General features: G+C 43.9%; 1 protein-coding gene across 8 annotated transcripts in view; it reads right to left on the minus strand.

Moving 5' to 3' along the window:
* nlgn1 (neuroligin 1) overlaps positions 1-13,934 on the minus strand; it is a 287,188-nt gene that overhangs the window by 178,454 nt on the left and 94,800 nt on the right. For 5 of the 8 annotated variants that reach the window (XM_008276540.1, XM_008276538.1, XM_008276539.1 and 2 more), the window contains one exon: positions 13,148-13,300. In XM_008276540.1, coding sequence (XP_008274762.1) covers positions 13,148-13,300 — 153 coding nt within the window. The remainder of the gene's footprint in view (positions 1-13,147; positions 13,301-13,934) is intronic. The other 3 variants (XM_008276544.1, XM_008276543.1, XM_008276545.1) reach the window with 3 other exon arrangements.

Genomic DNA, 13,934 nt, shown 5'->3' on the forward strand with positions numbered 1-13,934 from the left:
ACTCAGGATGAAACACCAAATGAAGGCCAGTTTAGAAGCTGAGGCTCGTCCAGACAGAACATGTGTAGAAGTTCTAGTATCAACGACTTTAGTAGATACGAATGTTGAAATACGACTAGTATGAAGGAACTACTGTGGCTTGGTCAGACAGACAGATGAAAGAGCTCATTAGAGCGATTGCAGCTGGAAAAGTCGAGCTAGCCATAAAGTGATTCCAGTTCATGAGGTGACACACAATCACAACTTTCTGTTCTGCTTAATCACATTTATTGATGACTTGAATGTAATGACTCAAGTTTCCAAATCGTCCCTATCAGTAGGCTGAGGACGCATACACTGACGACCGCTGGCTTTTGAAAAATACTTCTTACGATAAATAATTCAGCCGCATTCAATTGAATTAAGAAGACGAAGGGAGAGTGCAAGGATGAGCAGTAATGCATGAGGGAGCTGGAGAGAAACAACGGGATCTTCCTCCACCTCCTCGTACTCTTTTATCTTTCATATTGTTCTATTATTTCCATCGGGAAAAACAAATGAATACGAGAGAGGCAGCGGGGAGGAAAGAGAAGGCTGACCTTTGAGAGGATTATGGGATTTGTTTTAGAACAAAGCGAGAAGGTAATATGGCAGATGGATTCTGTAAAATAGACTGTTTAGCAGTGAGAAGCCGGAATTCCAAAGAGAGAAACAGAGTGACGGGTAGAAACAAGAGGATCACGCTGGAAGTGTTGAGGTTTGTGGATAGCAGTTCACCCAGAGCCCCGGGGATGATCAAGTCTGACCACAGAGCAGTTTGTCTTTTAACGGAGGTGGGCAGAGGACAGAGTCATCTGATGGATTACACATTTATAATCAATAATAAACTGGTCACATGGGGCCTCTCTCTCCTCAAAGTTCATATTGAGAACAGCTGATTTACCATCGAGCGCTCGGATACGTTTTGTTTTGACTCTAATCGACAAAAAAAAAGTATCGCAAGACAATTTAATGCTGCTTCAGAAAAGGTGCACACAAAACATTATGCCTTATTTTTGTTGTAAAACTGTCACATTTGGAAATACTGGATAATACATCAGTAGTTTCAGCCCATATCACTTAAATGCCTGAGAGAGCGAGTGGTAAACAACGACGGCAGGCTGGAGGAGACGAACAGACACAAAGACAAGCCCAGAGAAGAAACGCTCTCAGTAAATATCAGATATTCTTCATCGTCCACTTACCATCTGCTAGCCAGAACCTGCTCAACACAAAAACACACACACCCTCCCACACACTCTGCACACAAACACACACAATAGCTCAACTAAAATGCAATTTAAGTATTTGGGGAAATGCTGATCTGTTTTAGTCAATATTTTTTAAACTTGTTGCACCTTTATTTCCTGTGAACAAACACCTGAAGCTGAAAGGACCTCATTCAGTTTCCATGCATGGAGTCACATTTCCTGTCAGATTGGACCCTTTGTAGGACAGTATGGTGCAGATTAAACAATAAAAACCATAAAATCCTACCAAACCAAACCTCCAACACAACACAGGTATGGAAACGGACAATACTGCTGCTTTTTAATAAAGGACAGTTGATGGTAAATATGTGTTGTAGTTCTGTGACGAAGCATCACCACCATGAGAGTCAGACGTGCCCGTCCACCACCCCGACCTCCACGTCCTTCATTTTAATGGAGGACAGCCTACTTCCTGTGTTGGCACTGGACGCTGCCACTGGACACAGATGAAGAGGAGCTGATTAAGAACACTGTCTGTAGAGCAAATTAATGACGCATTTTAAAATGACAGAAATTACAAATTAAATGCAGTAATGTGACCCTTTTATTCAGCTTAATTGCAGGTTTTGTTCTGATGAAGGATCTCTAATCTCAGACGCTGGTCAGTATCTCTGTATTTAATGAAAGCCACAAACTAATATGAGTCCAACCCTCAAACACAAACGCTCACTATTTATCTCTTTCACACGTTAACACGTCCTCATGCTTTTCCTCCCGCCCGCCGCCCGCCTGGTGTCTCAGCAAGACGCTCCTATCTGACCTCTAAAAAATATGGCGGCGGCAGATTTGTGGCTCATGCTGATAACCAATCAGATGGCTTTTGTCGTGCAGGGCGGACAACCCCCATCGAGCCTTAAATCACATTTTCTCTTCATCGTTCTCTCCCTCGGTCTCTCTGTCTTCTTTATTGCTTGTTGGCGATGGTTTTATTTGGTGCCGGCGGATAGTGTGGTGAGTTTCTCAGTGGACTGCAGGAAGGCTTGACAGCCCGAGAAAACCGAGCAGATCAAAAAGCCGGACTCGCCGGGATCAGGCCGGTGAATGGAAAAGAACGAGGCGGTTGTCTAAAATCAAGAAAAAAGAAAAGCACCATCCCACACAGACAGACAGATGCTCAGAGATCGGCCCGGTCCACTCCCCTACATATGTAGTTTGTGGTGATCAGAACTGTTGCGCACCACATACTTTGATCCTGCTGCTACACGTGTCCATCTGCTGCACTAGCCCCATTACACACACACACACACACACACACACACACACACACACACACACACACACTTATGCTCCAGCATGCATTCACACACGGGCACAAGCCGGAGCTTTGATCAATAAATAACGCTGTCACAGGGGGTTCTGTACATGTGCTCGGGTCTCCACTCCTGCCGTTTGCAATGAGGATGTCTGCTAACGGCTCAATGTGGAGAGATGTGAGCTCTGTTAGCTTCTCTCTATCTGCCCCCTGCCTCCATACCGGGCTAATCAGCTTAAATCTAACCCCCAACAACCACATGACCCCTCCGACACCTGCCACGCCAACAGTCGTATTAGCGTGGGGCTGTATGGGAGACACAAGCACAAAGCTGACCCAAACTGAATGTGGGTCTGCCCGGGAAGCCGACTTTGTGAACAGTCGTATTGATATTCCAATCAAATCCAATTTTTCAGGCTTAAAATCCGGCATATTTTCGAGGCTGTGGTTAAACTCTTGGCTGCACAGCGCCTGTGAGTAAGGCTGAACCTGAACTTCAGGGTTCAAAAGCCAAAAATGCACAACTGCCCCGGGGACAGGAAACTGTGATGTAAGTGATTTTATTATTAGTTTTCAAATTAGGACATTTTGTCTCGCTCACGTACCACAGAACAGTCTGGAGATTGCATTCTGGCCCCTGTAGGCCCGGACCAGCTAAGAGGCTACCAGTAACAGCTGGCTGGTCTTTAGCAGGGTGTCTTCTCCAACAGATCAACATACAAACACTGATAGTGAGTTTTATTGTCCCACATAGACGACAACGCACGTTCTGCTCTCATTAAATGATTATGAGGGCTGTGAATTTTGGGGATCAGAAGAACAGTAAAACAAACATATCAGCCATTAAAAAAAAACAGGAGAGGAAATAAGACGATTAGCTGCAACTTACAAACCAGCATCAATTACAGACACCTCACTATTACACGACCTTGCAATTTGCACGAAACACATTTAACAGGCAGCGCAAAATAAAAGCAGACACAAAGCGGGTGAAGGAAATGAAAGAGAAACAAAAAGGAGATTTCAAAGAGAAATACAAGGACTGGCTCAGTCTGAAATCTCAAACAGACTCCAAACACCTGAGTAACGTCAGTACACAATGCAAAGATACTGTAAACGCATCCAGCTGGCTTTCAGAATCTGTTACTCGTCTCCAAAAATAAATGTCATTTTTCTTCTCGTGCATCTGATGCTTGTTTGAAAGTTTAGCTGTGTGAGTTTCCAGACGTTACAGGGACGACTCTGGCAGTCACATAAGTTGAAGTGCAGCGAGATCAAAGCTCAAAAGTAACTCTAATGCCGGCATATTTTGCATACATTAAGCACATTCTGCAGCTCGGTTAGCGTGTTTCAGATTAGTAGAATTAGTAGCAGCTTCTGCAGAAAACAGATGCTCCAGTTAGTAGATTCAGTGTTAGTATTTATTAGTCTATTTAAAGTCATACGTTAGGAGCAAGACAAGACGGGAGAAAGAAGTGAATCAGCTTAAACAGAAAGAACAGGACGGAGAGGTGTGTGTTAGAAAACATGCACATGCAGGAGGACAGAGCAGCTCCTGGTTTCATTCAACCGCTTTGGAATCACAGCATCTTCTCTGCATCCCTCTGGTTCCTGTTTTGGTTTGAACCAGAATGGGAGACACGAGAGCAGCACAAGGATCTGTTTCTATGACTGAACCAGGACCACCAGGTTTGTCCAGCCGCCACCACGTGGTTTTTAAATAGTTTGATGTTCAAAATAAACTCAACTTAGAGCTCTGTTAGTTTTATGTAATTGAAGCTACAGATGACTAAGGTACCACAGGGTCCACTTACCAGCCCTTTATAAAGCATGTGGCCGTACTTCTTCATCTGCAGGTTGTTTAGTCGTCACACAGACCGACCCGGTACAAACGTGGTCGCTGTTCTGATTTCACCAATTTCTTGTACTTATCACTGCGACCATGACAAACTTCCACTCTTACCTTGAAGCCAACATTAAGCAGCAGAGCTACAAAGTGGATCTTGTCAAACTACTATTTACTCAATTAACTCTCCTAATTGCTGCTTTTTTGTCTCCCCAAATCTGGCACATGCATTCACAGGCTGGAGCACCAGCAGAACCTTGTTGTAGTTCAAGTGCTGCCAGTGTGTCTTTAAAAACAAATGAGTGAATGAAACCAGCAACAATCTGACCGCTCACTTTGAGGGCTCATCCTTTTAAAGATTGTGTACTCGGAGCACACAGCGGCATCAGTAACCATGAAACATGCACATTACTGTGTGCCTAATGGGTTGAGGCAAGGTGCAGTCGCTGTGGCTACAGACGCCTGGCGCTGTCAGGCATGCCCAGATGGTTGTCTGTTGTCCCGGGCCCGGCCACATTAATCCAATCCCTGACGCATCGGCAGAGCTGCTGTAAACCTCGCATTGCCAAGCCCGCTTTTGCCAGATCACCATTAGCATAGCATAGCTTCCATTAGCATTGCTGCCCACTCACTGAATAAGTTATTATGCCAGCAGCATCGAGCCAAACGAGCAGGACAAAAACAAACTGAGCAACGGCAGACAGGGAGAACCTCAGAACCAGGAGAATACGGCAACATAATGCCGGGACAAAGCCCAAAAAATGCAAAGAGAGACTTCCAAGTGATGAACACAGTCCTCAACTAGAAGATAGCTGCTGACTCGATCCAACACATACATGCTAATTAATGCTTCCACAACGATTTGTAACGTAGTTGGTATTTTAGCCTGACTCCCGCTGTCACTATGCCATGTTTAAATAGCATTACACGGCCAGAACTGCAGATTATCTCAAGGACTGAGTGTTAACGCCATCATGAATTCTCATCACAGCGTTCAGACCATCACAGGACACAAACTGTAAGTGGCTGATTAGAACATACAGTATGTCCTGGAATGTAATAGAAGGTCCCGTTCCAAGCATTCAGTCTGAAAAATACATTTGTAATTAAATTATCATATTAAATATTGGACCACAACGACCGGAGCAGGCTGCATTCTAACCAGAGGCCACAGTCGGGCCGATCTGACACCGAATGGAGATCATGTATTCTACCTCTACTTGATTGTTGTGGGTGTTTTATTACAATGAGGCAAAATGCTTTGAACATGTCACACAACATCTTAATTTTTCTTACTGTCTGACTTCCTGTTTATGCTTCAAAGGAATACATTTTAAAAAATACCCCGAGTGAAATTTCAGAAATCATGAATTCTTTTTCTTATTATTACTATTGGTGTGATTTCGGCAGCAGGCGGGGAGGAGAACGTTAGAAACACTGCAGCAAACAGTCCAACATATCTGAGTGCAGCCCGTCCACTGATCAAAGCCCTGAAACAGCAGATGAAACGCGTGAGTCTCACTTTACAGGAGAGGAACATCCAAACATCGGCGCAAAAGTCTGCCGACGATACGTTTAAACACACATCAGCCTGCTGGTAGGTAACGTCTCGGGCCGCGAAACAGAAACAAACGATAAAGCTCCTCAAAAAAACCCAGCGTGGCTGGATGGAGGTGATCAGCTCGCTCCGGACTCTAACATGTATATAAATAATTACACATAATCCGGTGAGAGACATCAGCAGCCCTGCGGTATTGTCAAGGTTTTTCCAGGTGAAGATCGGCCTTTCATCTTGTAGTGTCTCTGCTAATTAGAATAAATAAGCTTGGGGCTGATGTTCATGTTTTGCTCCCTCGGGTATTCTGCATGTGATGTTGCCCAAACTCTGAACGCTTTAGCTCCACGTTTCTCCACCTCTAATTGATCATTTCTTTCCAGCGTCTATTAAAAAAAGACGGTCTTTAAGTGTGTGTGCACATCTCAAAATGTCAGTATCATTAGAATCCGACTCGTTATTGTACAGAGTAGAATGAAATACCCCGGCTTGTTAGAAACCCGGGGTCAGCCACACTGCAGCACCCCAGAACCCAGCAGGAATTAAGGGTCCTGCTCAAGGACCCAACGGCTGCAGCTCGGCAGTACCGGGGCTTGAACCCCTGACCCTCTGATCAGCAGCCCAAAGCCGCCGCCGCCGCCTCGGTTAATGGGGAGCTCGGGGCAAGTGAGGCACGGAGAAGGAGTCGCTAATAGGAATAGCAATGTTTGGACTGGGAGTAATCACTGCAGACTGATGGAGGCTCGAATGAAGCACTTTGTTTAAGATGCTTTCCGTGAGTTTGTGAAGAAGCTGCGTCAGGGGTACTCGTAAGAAAGCGTTCAGAGGAGGAGGGAAGGGAAGAGATGGCACAGAGGCACAGAAAGAATAATGAACCTAAATCATCGGGGTATTTGTTTCAGGGAGAAAGAAATTAATAAGCATGAAAATAATAGTCTTCAGCACTTAGCCAGTAGGACAAAAACTAACGGGAAAGGGAAAGCCCAATTATTGTGGAGGGTGAGAGGGAAAGGAAGATATATGAGAGCGAGGGAGGGAGGGAGAGGGAGTAATATTTGGGAAGGGTAAACATTCGGGATAATGCCTGAGCGAGAGGAAATGCTCCTCAAACAAACACACACAGTCCTAATTTGGATATAATTAAAGCCATGCGAGCTGATGTATGTGGCTGTTTGTGTGTGAAAAATAACAAGTATGCAGTCTGTGAAATTCCTCAGCATTTGGACCATCAGGGACACGGAACCAGTCCACTGATCACAGAGATGATGATAAACCTAATGTTTGTTTGAGCCCGTATCATGAAGGTGCCCCTTATTTGTGTTTTTTTTTCCTCTCGTTACTTTTCCATTAATCATCACAGAGTCATTACAACCCAACAGATTTTTTATTAATTATTCTGAACGTATCATATTAATCCAATTCAGACAAATCAATTGTTTTTCTAACATTTACATCCTGCTTGCTGCTTCTTTTTTTTCCGGCCTTTTCTGAAGCCAGGACTGTTTTTTTTTTTAGATGCATGCTGAAAGCGAGGCAGAGTAAAGGGAGCAGCGGCGTGCAGAGAAATGGATATTTTACTGGCCAGGTATATCTTAAAACAATCAGAGGCTTGATGAATTGGCTGAATGGCTGATGTATGGCTGGAATGGAAGGGGTATTTGGAGAAGGTTTGAGTCAGGGAAATGCACCTCATCAATCAGCATGATTAAAGGTTTTGGCTGGGCTGAAACAAACTCAACACTGTGAGGACCTGGCCTTAAAGACACAGTCTGCTTTTTAGAAGTCCAACAGCCAAGCCCGGTGGAGGAATCCAGCCAATACACCGGCTCTCGTTTGTGGCTTTCTGTTTGTCAGAATACCACGGTGCACATAGGAGATTCAGATATATTTACTTTCTGATATTTTCAATAAACTAGCTTCCATGCCTTCCTAATCGCTCACTATTCATACCTATGTTCACTGGGGGCAGCAGTGGGATGAAGAGGCGTTCAGGGCGAGATAGACCTTCACATGGAAACACGACAGTATCGTCTAGCACCCGCTAGAGTGCTGCAATTTTTCACTTGTTTGCGTATCAGAGTCGTGCATCCGGCTGATGGAGCACTCAGCTCCTCAAGCAGCTCGAGTGTTTGAGGAAAACAAAACAGGCTCCAGAGCCGACCAAGGACGAGCAAGATAGCAGGGACCATAAATACACGCCACTTTTAATAATGACACTTTGACAGCACTATACCATGTGTTTCATTAACACTTAATCTGCTCACGGGAGAAACTCTTCATTCATTAAACACACACGAGCCCCCTCTACACACACTTGACAGTAGCATACTATATACGTGCCCCATGGCCAAATCCATTGTAGCCAAGGCCCTTAACCAATAAATACAGCTTCGCGTCAGCAGCTCTACATATTTAAAGCCACTAATGGCTTCCTGCAAAGTGCTCACTCTCGCACACAGGCCCACTAAGCCAAGGAGAGAAATCGCTGGTGTGAGAGGATGGAGTTCTGTCAGCATGTGAACAGGTGCTGCAATGGCTGCTTGGCTGAGGTCAGCGACACGTCCTCAACGACGGAAGCAAACCTGCAGCTCGAGGACCTAATTATGAGGCTGAGAGGCATTTGAAAGTTGATAACAGCAGAAGGTGTTGATAAATTCTGTCCTGCTTTCTGGTTTAACAATCTCTGTTTGAAACGTGCAACAGCTCGTATAGCGCTGCAGCGCCTTGTGATTAGGACCGACTTTAACGCTCCTTCTGTAATGCATTGCCAGCCCTAGTTTTAAACCCCAGGATTTTAGGAAACTGGCAGATGAGCTAATGGGAGAGTTGTTTCCAGACCCAAAGTCTGAAAGCTGTTATTAAACTCAAGTGTGTCCAGCCAACTGCTCTTGGGTCCAGTACAGAATGCGATGTGGGGTTAGGTAAGGTACTAATAGCTGAAGTAATGATGGGTCATCGAGGCACAGTCCTGTTCCCAAAAATTACTGTCCAATATAACTCAACGGCATTTTCAGTGGTGTTGTCAGGAAAACATAGCTTCTGATTTACAGATTACATGTGTTGGTGACATGATGTGTTTCTAATCAACATATCTTTGACATTTATTTGATTCCTTCACTGGCACTCTGTCTCACATATGACACAATATATTATATTATATTCTATTCTATTATAGTATAGTATAGTATAGTATAGATTAGTATAGCATAGTATAGTAGTTATCGTTGTGACGGTAGTTTCACAACTATAACTAATGTAGTAACCATGTAGTTTCAGTGACTAGACCTAAATAAAAAGGTCCACAAACAAACAGCTAATGAAAATGAAACGTAATAATAACCGTTCTGCACACATACTGTGGTTTTCTGGTCTCCTTATACCTCCATAAGATGTGGCTTTTTCAAACTTGAAGCCTTTCTGACTACGTCACAGCCGTATCTTTTGGGTAGAAAATCAAAATTCAAAATCAAATTCCTCTCAAAACATTAACGAGGATGAAGTTAACGATATAAGAGTGCACATAAATGTTACATCATCAGGTATTAAACCTCATTTCTTGGTTTATTCATGCAGCTAATAATAATAATAATAATAATAATAATAATAATAATAATAATAATAATAATAATAATAATAATAGGTGGACGTGGCAGTGGTTTGGTTTCTCTCAGCTTCAGGGGAGGAAGTGGGGCGGGTTAGTACCGGTGCCAGGGCGGCTTGATTGGCGTACCCGCGGTGCATTGGCTAATCAGTCTCTCCCACTTTAATGCAGTGGCGTGCTGGGACCTGGGGACGCCATCCTAAGACCGACCACACCACGAGGCCAAGAGACCAACCTGTAGACGGTTTTCAGAGGAGGGCCTTTTGTTCCGAGGACAAACTGTGTGGAGCCGTGCATTACGGTGCACAAGGCAGCCATTATTTGAGTTAAATGTGTGCTTGGCAACAGTCTGAGCTTCAGATGTCTGTGTGTGTGTGTGCTGGGGGAAGCCATAGCAGCCTCGCATCTCAGCGGACAAACGCTGTTTACTCTGTTTCATGTGATGAGCGCTCCCTGGTCTTTATGAACCGTCATGAAGGTGTGCGTTATGAAGACCTAAATGGGTAAAAATTAAAGGTGCTTCTGGATCACGTCATTCACCAAGTATGGTTGGATTTTTTTTTGTTGTTGCATGGTGCAGGAACCAAAATAACATTACAGAATAAAAGTGCTGGTACTATTGTCTACATAGAATTTGCACCCACCCACTAACGGCTTGTTAAGGTGGTATTTTTAGCAGTGGAGCCACTTACTCATCTCACAGTATGTACTTACTAAAAACTGGATGAGTGACTGGAAAGCCCAGTGGTTATAAGTCCTACACCTACTCTCTCGCTGTCACTCACACACACACACACACACACACACACACACACACTCCATCACATGTTTGGTAAGGTAAAGTCGTATGCTTCTGTCCATTGCCAGGGGGGTAAACACAAACACGTAGAGTCTAATCTGAGAGCAAACAGCAGTGCCTCATGTTAACCAGCAGGGATACAGTTTCCCTCAACACTACGAGGCCTGCAGCAGTTCAGGGCCTGCACATCAGAGAGAAGAGCGAGGGAGGGAGAGAGGGAGAAATAACCAGTTCAACAAACTGGGGATCTCACCACGTTCCAACAATTTACAGTCAGAAAATGAGCCTGGTTTGCTTTGTGCTGCTCTTTTTGCTTTTCTCCTGATAAATTCAACGTACGATCAGAGGACAGATTTGGTGAACCTCCATTCACCAACACTTCAGTATGTTCCAGGGTTTTCCACCAAACCAGTCATGACTGTTTATCAGGCTGTGAGGCTACCACTTAGATGTTTGATCATTCAGTCAATGGATGCATCAGAAGGCTGTAAACCCAACAGCACTGCATTTATGGCAATACCCAGGAAAACAGCTTCATCACAAGAATAAGTTAATATCAAATTTCTTTTTTCAGGGGATTTATTTCCGGTCAAACAACAAATCAGCTTGACGCCCCTCCAGGTTATTTGACTGTAGATGCAAGCTTCAGCTGCTTAACCACCGACTACTGTGATCATTTGAATAAAGGAAAGGCCATGTGTAAATTGAGTATTAACCGAGGAGAGCTTTGCACTGTTGCTTCACAACAGGCAGTTCCAGGATCTGGATCTCAGTATGGAACACATGCAGGTTTTGGACGGTGGACCAGAGAAATGCCCGGAGCTGTGTGCATCAGTGTGTGCATCAGTGTGTGCATCAGTGTGTGCANCAGTGTGTGCATCAGTGTGTGCATCAGTGTGTGCATCAGTGTGTGCATCAGCGTGTGCATCAGTGTGTGCAGAGCATGTGTACTCCGTGCACACGCTAATCCTGCACACTAAGATAGCCTCCAGCCCGCTCATGACATTGAAATGGAATAAGTGGGTATTAAAAAGGCATACATGATTGGTAAGTGCAGATGATGGAGTGCTTTCTTTAATATCGACTTTGTGGTTTTGGCACCGCTTGAAGGTTGCTGAGGGGGTTGTCCATCCAGTTGCTGAATGACTGACTGTAAAAATCTCTGAGACACATGAACCGCAATCTCTCAGCTGGCGTCTACGGCTGGGAAAATTCTACCCCGTTTAAGTTTTTATCACCTGATCTCGAGCTGTCAGGAAATTCAATAATCGTGTTTCATCAGATTCCATGTGAGGGAGCAACAGGCTGCTCGCTGGTCTTCACTATTTGCAATTCAAACAAATAAATATAAGTCTTGTAAAAGGGATCCGAGTATGAATATTTGAGAGAACACAGAGGCAAAGCAGACCACCTGCAGACAACATTAATATGTGATTCATGTTCTGTTTCTGCTCACAGAACCACCCATAAGCATTTATGCTTATTCCTCAAACGCACAAGCAAAAACATATGAATGCACACGTGTGCACAGTCAGACTGTGTTGTCGTTGAGTGAAAGGCGGATATTGCCCTCCGTCTTTATTCTGGTATAGTTTAATCAGAGGGGGTGCAAACCCCAGGAACCAAAACAACATGGAAATGAAATCGGTTTCTTCTATTCAAACAAATGACAGCATAATCTCATTTAGCACAGGCATCGGATGGAAGCAGTGAACCTTTGTTTCCATCATGTGCTGCAATATATACCTGCCTTCTGGGTATGGCAGTGACATCCATATGCAGGCGAATGGAATTAGGAATTAGTCTGATGAGCGGAGATACGATAAGAGGAGGCAGAAAACTGAGACGAGGATGGAAACAGAAGGAACCGGATATCTGAGAAGACACTGCCTTGATGAATTAAAGGCCACTGAACATAAGACAGAATGCAGAGAGGTGGATGTATGACAGCAACCAACACGATTCAGTCCTGCAACCAGCACAGCAGCACATAAACACACACCATGATGCTGAATCGCCTTCATGTTCACATGCTGTCCATCCATATTGGTATCCAACAAAATGAAATGAAGAACATCACAAAGAAAGTTGAGATATTAATGTTTCATGTCATGATGTAGACGTTTAGCATCAGGAACATCAGAGTGAACTGTCACACACTGTTTATGCCTTTGACCTGCCATGTTTAGCAAATAGGTCTCCTCAAAGAATCCCTAAACTCAGGATTTGGAAATATCATGACAAGCAAAGAACTGAGAGAAGATATCAGCCACAGATACTTAGACCAGTTACTCCAAGTGAGGAGCTCAGACGTCAACTGAGGAACCAACTGTCTGGTTTTCTAGAACCAATATTTAAAAAGAGAAGAAGATAGGAAACAACAAAACCAAAAAGTTTTCTTCTAAATCAAAGTATTTGACTTGTAGCGAGAGAAAAGATGCAAAGAAACTGACTTAAGACTGATATTTGTCTTTGGATCTTTAGCTTCAACAGTCAGCTACACTTTCTGGGAAATGACCAACAGCAGCACACAGTGTCTCAGAGAAGGAAAAAACAATCTAGGATGTTGTAGTGTCAGCACTCAGGTGTTGCAACCAGCAGAAAGAAAGAAAGAAAGAAAGAAAGAAAGAAAGAAAGAAAGAAAGAAAAAAAGAAAGAAAGAAAGAAGCATTAGCTTTGATGCTAAGCTAATGGAACCACCAAGAAAGGCAGCGAATAATAATAGTAAGAAGAAGAAGAGAGGGAACAACAACAGCATCAGAGTAACATGTGAGCAGTGTGTCAGACAGTCAGCAGGATCCTTACCTAGGACGCCCAGCCGGTAGTTGACAGTTATGACAATCACATTTCCATAGCTGGCCAGGATGCTGCCATCAAACATATTCCCAGTTCCTTCCATGTAGGAGCCCCCGTGGATGAAAACCATCACCGGCTTGGGGCTTCCACTCTCCCTAATGTCTGGAGGAGGGGGGAGGAAGAGGAGGAGGAGGAGGAGGAGGAGGAGGAGGAGGTGGAAGAGGCAGAAGGACTGATTAGATGACAGATTGAAGGCGACAGCCAGAGATGCAATTTCAATACTTTAGGAGGCTTTTGGCCACCTCTTTAATTTTATTTTATTTTTTTCTGAGTAATCTCGGCGCGCTGGCTTCTTAACGCCGAGACCTTGTTAGTTTTGGGCATCAAACCATTCATCTTCCTACATGAAGGCGTGACATGTTTGTGGTGATTGGGAAAGAAAAATAAAAAAATGTGGCTTTATTTATTTATTAACCTATTTCAGAATGCGTATAGGTGTTAATGAAACAGGATATTTAATGTGATGAGTTTTAATTTTCCTCCCGGCGATGGACTGTCAACATGCAAGAGTGGCAATCTGACCTGTCACAGCGCGTTCGGCTGAAACTCGTGCGATTAATCCAGGAGAACATCTAATAAAAAATGCCATATTGGGTTTGACAACTTTATGAAACGGCATTGCTTTATTGAAACGTTAATTTGAATCCAGGTAAGCACTATTTTCTGGAAATGTTTGCCTTGATTTTGTAAATATAAATGCAGGTGAAGGCCTCGGTGGCACAAAACCACAAATATA

Source organism: Stegastes partitus, unplaced genomic scaffold (assembly GCF_000690725.1).
Source record: "Stegastes partitus isolate 25-593 unplaced genomic scaffold, Stegastes_partitus-1.0.2 Scaffold76, whole genome shotgun sequence".
Classification (NCBI taxonomy): Eukaryota; Metazoa; Chordata; class Actinopteri; family Pomacentridae; genus Stegastes; species Stegastes partitus.